At 46.4% G+C, this 16,481-nt stretch overlaps 1 protein-coding gene across 2 annotated transcripts in view; it reads left to right on the top strand.

Annotated features, from left to right (window-relative positions):
- The first annotated feature begins 527 nt into the window (after window positions 1-527).
- Window positions 528-16,481, top strand: part of GTF2E2 (general transcription factor IIE subunit 2) — a 67,076-nt gene continuing 51,122 nt past the window's right edge. The window contains exons 1-2 of one of the 2 annotated variants that reach the window (XM_006260234.4): window positions 528-600; window positions 1,355-1,518. In XM_006260234.4, coding sequence (XP_006260296.1) covers window positions 1,359-1,518 — 160 coding nt within the window. In that variant the 5' untranslated portion in view covers window positions 528-600; window positions 1,355-1,358. Of the gene's footprint in view, window positions 672-1,354; window positions 1,519-16,481 lie in introns of both variants that reach the window. The other variant, XM_014607372.3, reaches the window with a different exon arrangement.

The following is a 16,481-nucleotide window of genomic DNA, read 5'->3' on the forward strand; positions in this document are numbered from 1 at the left end:
CCCAATGTGCCCTGAACAGTCCGAGGGAGTCCTCCGACTGCTCAAAGGGTGGGAGTCGGTGCCATGCTTGAGGAGTCCCAGCAGGATGCATGCAGGGCTGCCTAACCCTTTGCCACTAGGGCAGGCCACGGGCAACCAGGGCCCCCACCGTCATTGCTCATGGGGAGGCGGGGACAGAGATAGAGGGCTGTGGGATGTTGGGATCCCTGCGACCTCAGGAACAGCATGATACAGGTCTTCGAGGCGGGACTAGACAGTAACCTGCCCTCCGGAGTACTTGCTGGTTAGAAGAGCTAATTTTTGGGTGCACGAGCTGGTGTGCCAGTTCAAGAAGAACCCTCCCCCCCCCGACAGCCTGTGCGTCATAAAACCTGCTTCGGCGCCCCGGGAAGACTGCTGGACGCCTGCCCGCAGCCCGCGACCGGCACCTAGCTTCCCGCAGCGGCTGGAGCGCGGCCGCTCCGCCCCTCGACGTCACGGTGGGGGCGGGGCCTTCGTGCTGCCGGTCGCTGTGGTAACCGGGGCCGGCCGGCGCCACTTCCGGGTTCGCCCAGCTCGGGCGCCGCAGAGGCTGGTGGGAGCGGCAGCGGCGGCCAATAGGTGAGCGGCTCCTTGTTAGTCTCTTCGTGTATTCCGCGTCTCTCGCCCCGCGCCGGGGTTCGCGCTTGTTGGTGAGTGCGGGGCGGGGCGGGGCGGGGCGGGGGTTCGCGCCCCCAGTGGAGCTGTTGCCGTTGCTGGCGGCGGGAGGCCGGATCTGCCGCGGAGCCGCTCCGCTCGCGTGCCGCCCTGGGGCCCTCTCCAGTGCGGCAGCGAGTCGGCCCGCCTGGGGCCTCGCAGCCGGCCTGGGAGCTCGGCTGGGCGGAGCGGCGGGGGCCAGCGTCCTTGTGCCGGGGACGTTATTTAGCCGGCAGCCTTCAGCGGGAGCAGAGCAACTCGCTGGGCACCGACAGCCTCTAATAAACGACAGGGCTTCATGGTTTTCACCGCGCGGTCTAGTCAGGAGGCTGAATTGTTTTAACTTGAGACAGGCAGGCAGAATGAATGTCAGTTGGGTTGTAAACGTTCCTTGAGTACAGTCTTCAGAGAAATCGTTGGTTTGTGCCCAGGTCAGCTGAGCGGCTGCCCCTCCTTCAGCGCAGGCAGATCCCTCTCCTCTGTGTCGGGAGGTGAAGCTGCAGCAGTTCTAAAACCAAACCCGGAAAGGCACGTGCCAGTGCCTGGCTTCTCTCAGATGCGTGCTTTAGAAGAAAGGAGCAACTTGCCATGTAAAGGAATTCGGAGCCCCGTATGCCTTGAGGTGCCTCATTGATCTGGTTCACTTTTGTTTCCCCCCGCTCCTGTTTTCTTGTCACAGAATTATGGATCCGAGCCTGCTGAGAGAACGAGAGCTATTCAAAAAAAGAGCCCTTTCTACTCCTGCTGTAGAGAAACGTCCAGTGTCTTCTGATTCTTCATCTTCTAAAAAGAAGAAAGCAAAAGTAGAGCAGGGTGGATCATCAAGCTCAAAACAAAATGCAGGTTGGTAAAGTAGCTCTGGTTTTAGGGTTGGTTTTATTGTTTGGCACCTGTGTGTGTCCCAGTTAATTTGAATGGGTCACTGCTTCCATGATCTTAAGTAGCCCGTCATGCTCTAAAGCAGGGGTGGGCAATTATTTCGAGCAGAGGGCCGCTTGCTGAGTTTTGGCAAGCCATCGAGGGCTGCGTGACAGGCAGCCAAGGGCAGATAAATATTAATTTTCTAAATTTTTTAGGGGCTCTACGGGCCAGATAGAATGGTCTGGCTGGCTGCATCTGGCCCCTGGGCTGCATTTTGCCCACCCCTGCTCTAAAGCAATGGGGCCAAACCTTTTTGGCAGGCAGGCCACAAGTTAAGCCCCACGCCTCCCAAGGTGCCATGTCCAATCCCCTTCCCCTGCTTGATCTGCTGCTCTGCTTTCTGCTATTTCCTGCCCTATTTGTTTCTTTTCATTTGTCTCCCTGCCCTGTGCTCCCTGCCTGATCTGTTGTTCTGCTTTGTTCCTTGCCCTTGTCTTTTGCTATGTTCCCTGGACCCTTTCTGTTCTCCAGCATGCTACGTGCAGAAGTGGCCTGTTGCATGTGTACTGCAGGTTGACCGCCCGTGCTCTGAAGAGCAGTCTCCTACAGTTCTCGCTTAAGCACCTTAGCATGAGACTAGAGTGGAGATTGTGTCAGCTTTTCCCCCCTGTCTTGAGTTGTGTGCCATCCCTGAAATAGCATAAATGCTACTCTGAATTTTTCAGTCAGTTTATGCTTGACCTTGGTGCATGAAGAAGTTCTTGATGCCCATGGCTCTGCAGTGCTCTAGCTCAGTTGTGTTCAACTTTTTTTGCCAGATGAGCAGTGCCCAGTCTGTCCACAGGCCAGATCTGGCTGATGATCCTACTCCAGAGATTGGGGTGGGCGCAGCCCCATTGAGTCCTGCAGGGGTGATCTAGTTCAGATCCAGCCATGCAGGGTGGGAGGTGTGCCCTGGTCCTGCAGGAAGAAGGTGGCATGGCCTGGCCCTGAACCAGTAGTAAAGGGAGAAGGGGCACGGCCCAGTCCCAACCTGCTGCACAGACTTGGGAATTTGGCAGCAGAGGAGTTTGGCAGTATTCATTGCTACTGCTCCACTGCTAGACTTCCTGACCTATGAGGAGCTTTGTGGTCTGGATGGGCCACATCTGGCCTGTGGGCTGGAGGATGGACACCCCTGCCCTAGCTCTTTCTACCAGCTCTGCTACTCCTTTTTGTTGTTTCCCCAACTTTGCAATGTTTCTCTATCTAGGTTTGTATGTCAGAGCCAAGTCTCATAGCATCTAATCCTCATCCTCCACACATGCCACGATGTTGTTTAGCCACATGCACGCATGCACACCTCCCCACAATATACAAGAGTAAGACTTCTTTTTAAGCTATTGTACAATCACCTCTATGTACACTATACAAACACAAGTAAATCAGGACAAAATATTTTTTTGAAATCAGATTAATTAATATTGTAGTAGATGTTTGATTTTTAGAATATAATTTGGTATATTTTGGTTCTGAGATGGCAAACCCCCATGCTGAAAAGAGTATTTCCTTGGGCAATGGGGAGGGACTTATGGTGGCAAAAGTTAGGGGGCAGTACTTCCGGTCCTAAGATGGTGACCAGGGTATGGGGCACCTGTCAAGGGTCAGGGCTACCCAAGCAGTCCTTGACAGCTTGTCAAAACTTGGTAAGCAGCCCTCTGCTTGAAATAATTGCCCGTCCCTATTCTAAGTGCTTCCCAATACTCCAAAAAAAAAAAAAAAAAGTGGGGTGGGGAGGGTGGTGGGGGAGAATTCTCTCCCTTCCCTGTATTTCTTGCTATTTATTTATCTAGTTTAATTTGTCTATTCTTGCTGTTTATCTTGAGTGAAAAATGTAAGCTTGGACAAAGAAAAGGATTTTGAATTTTTTGTATAGTATCTCACTCTTCGTGCCGTGAAATCAGTGATCATTGTTTTGTCTTGGAGTACTTCTTGATCTGTAAACCGGTGAAGGTGCTGTGACCTCCGATGTACCCGCAAGTTCCTCTGTCTTGGTCAGAGGTTGTTTTTGGTTTAATCTTAACAAAACTAAAAATGAAGGCAAGGATTTAGGGATTTAAAAATCAAGTCAGATATCCTTAAACTGGTCTATGTGCTCAGTGAAGAATTGGCCTAAAATACAGTGAATGTGTTATTGAGTCTGCAGGTTTCTGCTGTCAGCCATCAATTTGATAGGTTGCCTAAAGCCTTTGCTTCAACTTCCCAATGCATTTCTGCAATACTGATTGATTTGATGCTCTAGCACAGGGGGTGGCAGCCTATGTCCTGTGGGCTGGATCTGGCTTGCAAAGATTGGATCCATCCTACAGCAGCTCTAGGAATCAAATCAGTGCCATGCTGCGGCAAGGATAACCCCCCACAATCTTTAACGTTCTGGTGTGCTGTTCCAGTGTTTATCTTTTCCCTCAGTGCTTTGTTATACCATTGGCTTCTGCCTCAGTCCTGGATTTTATTTATTTTGGTTCCTCAAAGCACCTTGTCTCTACTGTTGCTAGATTTGCAGAAGTGATCTCAAGCCCTATGTGTAAACAGATATCTGTTTAGCCAGATAGAGGTTTTATCTTCTTACAGATGGCTCCTAAAACAGCCCATGAAACTTGGCTATGGCTTTTGTCTCGTGCCCTAGAGAAATGCAGAATTCCTCTGAACTCAGATGGTGGGACTCTTGGCCCTGAGAATTGCTGCTCTTGGTGCAAATTGATGCTTCTGCCCTGTTGCCTCTTGCATTGGCAGATTGACTCAGTGCCTTCACCGTGGTTCTTTCAGTGCACCAGGGTCCCCAGGAGAGGGTAGCATTGTACTTGGCAGTCAAGGAGGGGTGGTGTATACATCTTAACATTACCATAGCTGCCATATTTCATACACTGAAGCCAAAACTGTTCTGCGAAGGATGCTGGCGTTCCATCACTGCCTTATGCTGTCTGTATACACCCTTTTATCAAATTGCTGTCTTGTGATAGACCCTACTCCTACATCAGCTGTTCCCTGTTAGGGGCAAAAAGGGGTTAAGTGTTTGAATTGCATAAGACCATAAGAGTATGACAGAATGGATCATTCTGCACGTCACATTTTTCACTCTCTTCCTCTGTAGCGTCTGCTTCTTGCCACCATTGGAAATGGGATTCTTGGCTACATGGATGTTTGGTCTGACCCAGTGTAATAGTTCTTATGTTCTTAGCTACTAAAGTCGGGGAAAAAAAGTAGTCTCACTAAGATAAGAAACTGAAAATCACTGGAATGAATAAACACACTTAGTTTTTCCTACTCCAGTAGTTCTTCCAGGTAGTTATTGAAGCATTTTAATGAGACCATATAAGGAAATTTGCATTGCTTTTGGCTGCCTCATACCAGTTCTGTAGACAGAGGACTGTCTGCAGCACTTCTTCTGGCACTGATCTCCATTGTTTAAAAACAAACTGTTTGAATAGGAATCTATAACATGTTTAACCAAACTGCAAGGTTTATCTGAATGCTTAGACAAAGACTGCATTAAAATGGATGTAAGAGTTTAAGTACATTGCAGGAATTTAGATGCAATATCTGTCATGGTTTTTCTCTTTTGAAACTATTGTCCAATTTATGATAGATCCAGGGAACTTTACTCTTTCTTGTGCTGACATTTTAATAACTGTGCATTTATAATTAATGCATCTCTTCTCACTGCTACTACATCCTGGCTGTATGAGTACTAGACTGGAAACAGACACCACCTTTGTGCCGCCTTAAGTATCTATTGTTACAGCACAAGACCAAGCAAGCAGACGTTCATGCCCCTTGTTGCACCACAAAAATTGTGGCAGCAACATGGGTAGTATAAATTTGTGCTGCTTTTATGTAGCAGATATCTGTTTGCTTTGGGGTAGGAGAATGCAGCCTGCTTGGAGTTGCCTGTCCTCTCCAGTTACACCTGGCAAGGGCACATGGGGCATTACATTGCTAGGGTGCACAGGATTGGGCCCCTGAAGCTCCAGGAGGATTTTCCCAAGTTCCCCTGTTTGCAGAGACATGACCTGGGAATAGTTTGGTTGGGAATTTCTTGGGCAGGCATACATATCATGCTACCATGCCCTTACTTGGGGTGTAGCAGTAGGATGCATGTACCAGTGGGATTCCCTGCTAGGAGATTCCCAGGGCACATCTCTGCAAGTGGAAAACCTGAGGGTTATCCCTTTTCAGAGACATCCCCCAGGTGTTGTCCTACAGTATTGGGTAGGACGTCACTGCTCCCGGGAGCAGCAGGGGTCTGACTGCAGGATAATGAGTGATGTCTGTGTCGCCCAATAAAACAGATTAGCTGTATCGCGGCATATCCCAGTATAGCTGAAATGCTTCATTTGGCCACATCCTATGATCCTGTTAGCTCTTACAATTTTTCTCCTGCTCTCTGTTGCCATCTCTTTCCTGTCTCCACCCCCTCCGTTCCTAGTAGTTCACACAAAGAGCTCTTAGGTGTTTCTCTGTCTTCTCAATCAGCTATGATATTGAATAGGATAAGAATGGTCACTCAAGAGACATAGCTGGTCCATTTTCATCATCTTAACCAGGTGCCCTGGTAACTGAAGTCATTACTGAATATAGAACGGTCTTATACTTGGTTTTTTGTAGGCCTGCCTCAGTTTCTAATTCAATCTCCGTCTCCAAACATCATTTTACCTTTCTGGACTCAACATTGAATACTGTTTTTGAAGGAATTTAGCTATTTGTGTCTGTTCTTATTAAGGGCCCTGACATGCATTACATTTAAGATACTATAAAGGTGTTAATCACATATAGAATAACCTGGCCACACGTTAAAGCCAATTTTTGCCTTGATAATATCGCAAACAAGCCGCAATGATATTCCATATATAATAGTTTCATAGTTGGTAGGGTCGGAAGGGACCTGAGCAGATCATCATGTTCGACCCCCTGCCATGGCAGGAAAGAGTACTGGGGTCAAATAACCCCCAGCAAGGTGTTCATCCAGCCTCCTCTTAAAGACCCCCAGGATAGGAGCCAGCACCACTGGAAGTTGGTTCCAGATCCTAGCTGCCCTGACAGTGAAGTAGCGCCTCCTGATAGCTTGTGACTGTTATTTCTTGTCACTCCTGGTAGTGCTCGGGGCAACAGGGACTCTTCCAATGCCTGCTGGTCCCCCCTGACTAGCTTGTAAATGGCCACTAAATCCCTCTTCAACCTTCTCTTGTGGAGGCTGAACAGGTTCAGGTCCTTTAGCCTCTCCTCGTAGAGCCTGCCCTGCTGACCCCTGATCATGTGGGTGGCCCTCCTCTGGACCCTCTCCATGTTGTCCACATCCCTCCTGAAGTGCAAGGACAATTTTAGCTTGTCTAAAATTAGTTTAGGTGTCTGTACCCCACACTATAGTCTTCATTGTCAGCAGTGACTTTTAGCAGGAATGTTTTGCCTCTAAGCAGAGTACTGAGTACGTAGATGTCAGTGTGCCATGGCTATAAAGATTCTTAAGGCAGATGAAAATGGGAGCACCAAGCAGCTTCCTTCCTTTAGAGCAGGGGTTTTCAATCTTTTTTTTTTTTTTTAATAAGTGTGCTCCTGGCGGCTGGACGTGAAGCGGGGGAGGTGGGAGGTGGTAGCAGCCGCACGCAGAGCATCGACAGCATGGGGTGATTAGTGGTGCTGGTGGCCACCATGTGCAAGCTTCACCACCCCCCCCCCCCCCGCATTTGGCCAGCTGGGTGGCACCTCTGCGGCCCGCAGAGAGGCAGTGCTGCCCTTGCTCCCCCACCCCAGCCCTACTCCTGGGAGGCAGTGGCGTGGGGTAGTGTGCTGTGATAGTGCAAGGCTGGGGTTGCCTTGGAGTCCAGTCCCAGCCATGTGGGCAGGGCAGTGGGCTGCTCCAGAGCTGCTGGGATCTTGTGATGGATCTTGTGGCAGCTTGGGCTGGGGCCAGGGCAGGGGTGCACAGGCAGCGTTTCACAGCAATGCCCTGGCTCCTTGCAGTGATGACAGCCTGGTCCTGAGCTGGGGCAGAGCTGCAATTTACTGCCTATGCACCCCTGCCCAGAGTGTGCAGGCTGCAGATTGCGGCTCTGCCCTGGCCCCAGCCCAAGCTGCCCCCACCACAATTTCCCAGCAGTTCCAGAGCAGCCCCCTGCCCTGCTGCACATCCTGGCAGCGCAGCTGGGGCTGGTCTCCAAAGCAACCCCAGCCTTGCACTATCACAGTGCAGGTGCTGCTGAGGTCTCCATGGAGACCGGGCCCAGCCATGTGGGCAGGGGCTGCTGGGAAATGAAGTCCAGCTGCGGGCTGGATCCACCATTTTGCCCACCCCTGTATGAGAGCATTCGTTAAATGACAAATGTTGAATAAAAGCATTCATTAATTGCTGGGGGTGTTCCATTAATTGTGGTAGAACTCAGCTATGTTATGAAGAATTGCAGGAATCACTTTATTTTTTCTATTTGAAACTGAAATAATTTTTTGCCTGAGATGTATTGAGGATGGGGAAATTGCCTTTTCTCAAGAGAGAAGTGATCCATGTAAATTTCCAAGTGTCTTTATAAAACTGTATATGAATGTGAAAAATACTTGTTTTCTCATTTAGTTTCTATTTGTATAATTACATCAAGTCCAAATTCATATAAGGACTGGAAGTGGCAGTGCTCAGCATTGTCTTGCCTGACTTGGGTACCTGGCTCCTAGAGCTGAATGTCATATATTGAGTTAAGGCAATCAAGACTTGTAGTAAAGATTATATCTTTTATTAGACCAACAAGATTTTTGCAAAAAAAAATTCTTTAATTGCAAGCTTTCAGAGACAAACGCTTTTCATCAGCATTGGAGAAATTATTGTAAAGGTTCTCCTGGGTAGAAATGAAAGTTCGTATTTCATAGGGTTTCACAGAGGAGTCAATAGATGGAAAACTCCTCTGGACAGTCAGTTCATAGCTGTTATGGAGATCTCTCACCTCTTGTGAGGATCTGTGATGATGTAAATTACCTTGAAACAAAGGCAGGAGCGGGATCTCGGGTTTTAGGTGGTCACAGTTACCTCTTGGGAAAATATGAGCACCTCAGGCCACTGGCAGACATTTAGTTGTACAGTTGGGTTCTGAAGAATTTGTCCCAAATCCCCAGGATCACATATCCTGCTATGCTAGATGTGAACAGTGCGGCAGCGTTTCGGAGCATTTGCAGGAGTAAAATTCTAGATGCCTAAAGATCTTTACTGATGGAAACATAGGTGTCTTTGACCTTTCAGGTGCCTAAGGAAGGATTTCTGTGGAAGTTAGAAAAGGCCAGAATCAAAAAAGTAAACCTTGTATTTGTAGTAGAAGGTGAAGTTCCTTCGGTCCTATGGGAGTTCTTTCTTCAGTCTTAAGTGAACCTCTGAAAAAATTGTTTCGTATGTTGGGAAGCTTCATGCTTACTATGTTTGAAGGGTAGAGTTGCTTACCTTAGTCTCAGACCTCTCCTCTTTATTGTGGCTTTCTGTAGAATATTAGGTCAACTTAAAAGGAAGTCCTTATTGATGGCTTTGGTCCAGGGTATTTAAAAGAGGTTAAAGCATGAATATTGGTCAACAACTCTGCTTTTTTAATGCAGTGGAACTCTATGTTAAGAGTTAATATTGTCTGTGCAGGACACAAATGTATTGATGCCCAAAACTGTGGAATTAATTTCTCCAGAAACCAAGGACCATGACAAATGTCATAATCTGCTGTTCTAGTGCATGACATATGTGCATGTACAGCAAGCAGATAAAAAGACATGCTACTCTATGTGCTTCTTCCTCTGGGTGGAGAATAAGAGAACCATCTCACACAAGTCTGTTGTTCACATCATTGAATGGATTCTTGGAAGGTGCTCACTTAAGGTGATGAGCATTATATAATGCTCAATGTGAAGCATGACTAGAGACAGAATTGATCCTTGTGGGAATCGATAAGTGAGAAGGGTGTCTTAGTGATAGGAAACTGCTCTTCCACCACTATTAAGGTATGAGGCTCCAGGAAGGACTTGTGGCAGACCTCCTGGGGAAAGGCAAAATAACATTTTTCCAGGAAGACAAAATTATATCCTGCCTAAATGCTGCAGAGGGGTCTAGGAGAATAAGCATAGGTATCTTCTCACCTTCTAGCGACAGCATGAGATGTCCATTAATGTAACAAAAGTGGCTTTCATTACATGTCTTGGTTTCAATCCAGATTGCTTTGGGTCTAGGTAGACATTCGCTTCAACTAGTTCAATTTTCATTTGGTTTTTGACTGGCCCAGGAACAGAACGGTTTTCGAAGCAGGTGGTAATTTTAGCTATGACAGATGTATCCAGTTTGGGATTTTTCAGTATTTGGTTATTCTGCTACATGGTTCAGGAAGAAAATTCTTTCTCTGGATGTGATGGTTTAGTTAATTCAGTCATGAGTAGCAGCAGTTGCTTTTGCTTTTCTTACCATCCCAGAAGGGCAGAAGTAGTATCAAGACTACTAACGTCCAGAATTTTGAGTGAATGTCCTAAACTGCAGGTATACTTCATCAGTGTGCCAGAGATATTATGGCTAGTGACCTAGATGCAAGACTAAGATGCCATTGAGGCTATGGACAAACAAAACAGTTATGCCATTTAAGAAGCAGGGTGGGGGAGAGAATTACTGCTAGTGAGCACATGTCAGCTAATACACATTTTTTAGTGTGGTTTTTTTGTCCCCCCCCCCCCCCTTCAAGTCCCATCTTGCAGTGAATGAAATAATTTAAGGACAAATAGTTGTTTTTAATAGTAAATTATTAAAGTTTTTAGCTTCCAATTACTATGAGATAGATTGGGCAGAGAAAACAATTGTAGCTGATTCGGCTAAGTTTCCACAACTTTTCAGGAACTGAAATTATTGGGGAACTAGAATGGGAAGGAGACTCGTATCTTGCAAGTTGTCCTTATTGGGGGATACCAATACATGCTGGTACTTTGCAACTCTTATGGCTACAGAATCATACAGACCTACAAGTATAGCAGAATTGTACTAAATATAACCCTACTTCATTCAGAGTCAAAGAGGATGATTTAACTAATTTGTTTTGATTTGTTTTTGTGCATATGTAGCAGCACTGGGCAACCAAGCAAAGACAGAAGTTATAAGTGCTTCTGCATCTGTGATTATCAGCCAGGGTGCTGGGGCACCATGGGGTACTGTGAGATCTTTTGAAGGGTGCTGCAACATGTGAGGAGATAAGCAGGTGTGAAGAGAGAAATGCAGTTTTAGGCTTAGGCTTATTCCTGCCTTGTCACTGCTCTGTCTCCACTGTCCTACCCCTCTGCAAGGAGGTAAGCACTGTAACAAATACATTAGTTCTTGAAATGGGGAGAAGTTATGGAGGGTTGTCTTGAATCAAACAAGGGATGCCTTGAGTCCAAAAAACTTGAAAACTTTTTTGTGTTCTATACAAATGCTAGAAGTCTAAATAAGATGGGTTAATCAGAATGCCTGGTATTAAATGGTGACTCTGACATAATAGGCATCTCAGATTTCATAGGTATTTGGGGCTGGAAGGGACCTTACAAGATCATCTGGTCCAGCTCCCCTGCACTTGGGCAGAAAGGACTGCTGGGGTCTGCCCAGCAAGGTGTGCATCAAGACACTGTGGTAGAAAAATGATAATGAATGGGATACTGTTATGCAGGGTTATAAATTTTATATGGGAGTGACAGTAGGACATGCAGGTGGGGGAATAGCACTTTAAGGATAGCATGAACAGTAACAATGTGAAAATCTTTTCTGAAAGAGAAACTATCATAGAATCTTTCTAGGTAGAAATTTCATACTTAAAAAGAAGAAAAATAGCAATAGGATTGTACTACTGACTACCTGATCAGGAAGGCAAATATGATTGTGAAATGCTGAGGAAGATTAGAAAAGCTACAATAGTGGGACAGACAGTTATGGAAGACTTCATGTATCCTCTCATAGACTGTGTAAACAAACACCTCATCAGAGTGATACCTAGATAAAATTTCTGGATGTAATAAATGATTGGTTTCTAGAACAACTTGCTTTGGAAACTACAAGAGGAGAAACCATTCTAGACTTAACCCTGAGTAACACACAAGACATGACTCAAGACGTATGTGTAGGTGAGGCGCTCTGTAACAGCAGCCATAACATTCAGCATCTTAGCGGGAGAGAATAAGCTGAAAAAACATCCGCCATGTAAATATTCAACCTCGAGAAGGGAAATTACACAAAAATTAGGAAGTTAGAAGTTAAAGGACCAGTCAGAAACATAAGACCTGCAGGCAGCCTGGAAGCTCTTTTTTTTTTTTTTAAATTAGAGCCTCAGGAAAAGTATATGCTGCAAGTCAAAAAGGGTACCAAGTAGTCCAGTACAAACCCTGCTTAGTTTTAATAGCAGTGTTAAGGATGTTATCAAAGACAAAAAAGGTATCATTCTGGAAATGGAAGGTATCCCCAAATGAAGAGAGGAAAGTATACTTGACTTGCCAGGGTTCGTGTAAAGTAAAATAAGGCCACAAAAGAAGCCTAGGAGCGTCTTGCTGAAGATGCTGAAGCTAATAGTAAAAACTTTTTTTTAAAAATACACCAGAAGCAGAAAGCCAGTGGGAGGATTGGTGGGAACATTAGATGGCCAAGGTATAAAAGGTGTACTCCAGGATTATAGGGCTATAGCAGAGAAGTTAAATGAATTAATTGCATGAGTGTTTTACTGCAGAAGATACTGGAGGAATTTCCACACAAGATCAGTTATTCCTAGCAGGTAGGCCTTGGGAGTTGGATCATGTTAAAGTGAAAGTAGAAGATGTTTTGGATCAAATTTGATAAATTAAACAACAAGAAGTTGCTGGGACTGGCAGCATTCACTTGAGAGTTCTGATGGAATTCTGATATAAAATTGCAGAACTGTTGGTGATACTATATAAACTATCTTTACAAATGGTCTCTGTGCCAGAGGACTGGTGGATTGCCAACATAACATTCATCTTCAAAAAGGGTTCCAGACGTTATCCTGGGTCATACAGACTCACTTCCATGGCCTTTACAAGTTGGTAGAATCTATAAGAATAAAATGGGCAGTCATGTGGACAGATATGATATACTGGGGAAGAGTTAGCATGGTTTTCATAAAGGGAAATCCTCCCTTTCCAATCTTCTAGAGTTCTTTGAAGGTGTTAGTAAACATGTGGACAATAGGGATTCAGTTGACATGATGTTTAGATTCTCAAAAAGCTTTTGACAAGGTGTTTCAGCAAAGGCTTTAAAAAAAACGGAATTGCCATGGGATTGGAGGAAAAATTCATTTGTCGATTAAAGAACTAGAGTTCTGTGGGGGTTTGTTCAATGCTTTCATCAATGACTTGTAAATAGAACAGTGAAATCTCCCAAATTTGCAGGTAATACTACATTACTCTGGGTAGTCAGATCCCAAACTGACAGACAGGAGTTGCAGAAGGATCTCTGGGCCTTGCTACACGTTAATTTCAGGTGAATTGTGCACCTCTTAATCCCTGGATTGTCTACACATTAACACAAGAAACTAGTTTTAATCACTCTGTGTGTGACTTAGTTATGCAACTCTGTGCTGGGTTCATAGTTTCATAGTAGCTAGGGTCAGGAGGGACCTGAACAGATCATCTAGCCTGACCCCCTGCCACAGGCAGGAATGAATGCTGGGTTCACAAGACCCCAGACAGATGATCGTCCAACCTCCTCTCGAATTTGCCCAAGGTGGGGGTGAGGACCACTTCCCTGGGAACTGGTTCCAGACTTTGGCCACCCTAACTGTAAAATATTGCCTTCTGATCTCTAACCTAAACCTATTCTCCATCAGCTTATGACCATTGTTCCTTGTCACCCCAGGTGGTGCTGGGGAGAAAAGGGCTCTACCTATTTGCTTTTGATCTCCCCTGGTGAGTTTGTAGGTAGCCACCAGGTTCCCCCTCAGCCTCCTCTTGCTGAGGCTGAACAGGTTCAGGTCCCTCAGTCTCTCCTGGTAGGGCCCGTCCTGCTGCCCTCTCACTAAGCGGGTGACCCTCCTTTGAACCCTCTCCAGGCTGGCCACATCCTTTTTGAAGTGTGGCGCCCAGTACTGGACGCAGATCATGTTTGATCTGTGTTACCCAGCTTGTGTAACACTCTCCTCTTCCTCTCCCCTCCCCTCCCTGGATTGGGCTACCAGCTGCCACCTCTGTCCCCTAACAATACAGTTCAACCTACTATCCCCCTGGGTCCCACCCAGCACCCAAGATTCCTGCTGACTCCCTTGCCCCCCACTCCCACCCTGACCTACTTTTGGCTGCCAGTGCTGACCCAGGAGAGCAGGCAAGGAAGGGAAACCCACCTGCCTAGCCCCTGCCTCTGCTGCTGCTGTCAGGGCTCCACCCAGCCCAGAGGAGAGCAGCAGCCTGGTGGTGGTAGAAGGGGCACTGGGAGCCAGGCAGATAGGTAGATTCTTCTTTGTTTGTGCCCCGGGACAGCACCAGCAGCCAGGGGGAAAGGGGGGGGGGCCTGGGGGAAAGCCCACAGGAGCAGCGGGGAAGCCATTAGCCCAGATTGGCCTTGAATCAGGCCTGCCATCCCCCCACATTGGCCGTGCCATCTGGCTGCCCCCCCCCCACCACCACCCCGATCTCTGCTTGCCCTGTCCTGGCTTATTTCACAGTATTCTGGGGAGCAGGCAGGGATGGGGAACTTGCTGGCCTGGCCACTGTCACTTTCTGGGGTGGGCAGGCAGGTGAAAGAAGCTGGGGCACATGAGAGGCGGGGCATGAGTGAGCCCCAGGTGTGGGTCAGGGACTAGAGGGAGCCACAGGGGGGAAAGCCCAAAAAGGGAGTGGGGGGGATTCTTATTTTTCAGTCTTCAAGGCCCCTGCTGGCTTGAGCATGTGACTGCTCCACACTTGAGCTAGCACCAACACTGATCAACCCTTGAGCAGCTCAAAGTGCAATGTGTAACATGGCCCTCACAGAGATCTCACAAAGCTACAGTGGGCAAAAATAATGGCAGATGAATTTCACTGTTGACACATGCAAGGTAACGCACATGGGGAAAATAAGCTCAACTATACATATACAGTGATGGGTTCTGAGCTATGATTCAGGAAAGAGACTTTGAAGTCATTGTAGACAGTTTTATGAAAATATCAGCCCAATGTATAGTAGCAAACAAAAACTAGTAAAATGTTGGCCATAAATAAGAATGCAATTGAAAATGTAAGGGAAAATATTATCATACCATTATACAAATCCATGGTGCACCCACATCTTTAATACTGTGTACAGTTCTGGTTTCTGCATCTCAAAAAGGATATGGAATTGGAAGAGCTACAGAGAAGGGCAACCAAGATGATCAAGGGTATGGAGCAGCTGCCATACCAGGAGTGATGAGAGAGGCTAGGACTTCAGTTGAAAGGAAAAAGATGATTGGGGGGGGGGGGGTATAATTAGAAGTCTATAAAACCATGAAGACTGTAGACAAAATGAATAGGGAATTATTATTTGCCAATCCCAGAATACTAGTATTAGGGGGCACCTACTAAAATTAACAGGAGACAGGGTTAAACCTGAAAATAGATTTTCATGCAGCACACAGTTAGCTTATGGAACTCGTTACCCCAGGAGGTTGTAGAGGCAGATAGCCATTGTTGTTGTCCTGCTCCATTATTGCCCCCCTCATCACCTCTCCCACCACTGCCTCCAGTATTTGGGAGACTAATATAAAATGATCCTCCAATAATAAGATTCCATACATGGACAGTTATAATAAGATTATATATTTTTCCATGTATAGAATCTAATTATTGGGAGCTTGTCTTAAATTCAGGGTCGTCTTGTATTTGGGTAAATATGGTATGTCATTACACTTTCATTATAAAGCTGTTCCATTTTAAGAGCTGTGGATGGAAGTAGTTGTGAGTTACAAGTTGAAACTAATGCCCCAACTTCAATATAGTTGGATTATTTAAGAATTATTAGATGTGGCCATTATGATCTAGTAGGAATTATGGAGACCTGGTGGGACTCCTCTCACAATTGGAGCATAGCCATAAAGGGCTACGCTCTGCATCCAAGGGACGGAGTAGGGAAAGAAGGTGGATGTGTAGCTCTCTATGTGAAGGAGCAATACACCTATTTGGAGGCGGACATCAGCTCCAAAGAAGAAAGGCTTGAAACCCTCTGAGTTGAGCTGCAGGGGGGGTGGGCATGGCAAGAGAGATCTAACTGTAGGTGTATACAACAGACCACCAAATCAGGGCAAGGATCTTGATCTAGAGTTCTCCTGAGATCCAACAGGGGCTGCGTGGGCACAGGATATGGTCATTATAGGCAACTTCAATTATCCAGACATCTCTTGGGAAGAGTGCTCAGCCAAGTCTGGATCAGTCATGTTCCTCCATGACATGCATCAAAGAGCTTTTTCTGACTTGGGAGATGCACGGGCCAACCAGAGGTAACGCTCTTCTAGACTTAGTCCTGGCCAAAGAAGATGACCTGGTGAACGACTTTAAACACAGATGGCAGGCTGGATGTTAGTGACCATGAAACCATTACATTCACAGTCCGTCGCAAGGCAGACAAATTGGATAGTGGGCTTGAAATTTTGGAGTTCAAAAATGCAAACTTCAACAAGCTCGGTTCATTAGTAGGGAATGTGCTGCGGGATCAGGGACCAAAGACAAAAGAAGTGCATGAAGAGTTGGTGTTTTCTAAAGGACACGATCCTTGAAGCACAAAGGAAGTCCATTTCCATGCAGAGGAAATGTAGCAAAAGGGCTGGGAAGCCCTCTTGACTAAACAGTAGGGCTGTGCAAAGCTTCGGTCGCTGATTCAATTCGGTGGAGATTCGGTCTGATTTGGTGGCCAAATCTCCAAATCCAAATTGAATCAGGAGACCCTTTAATCTCTCCGAATTTAATCGGAACCCTCCAAATTGATTTGGAAG

The sequence above is a fragment of the Alligator mississippiensis genome, chromosome 2 (genome assembly GCF_030867095.1).
Source record: "Alligator mississippiensis isolate rAllMis1 chromosome 2, rAllMis1, whole genome shotgun sequence".
Lineage (NCBI taxonomy): Eukaryota > Metazoa > Chordata > Crocodylia > Alligatoridae > Alligator > Alligator mississippiensis.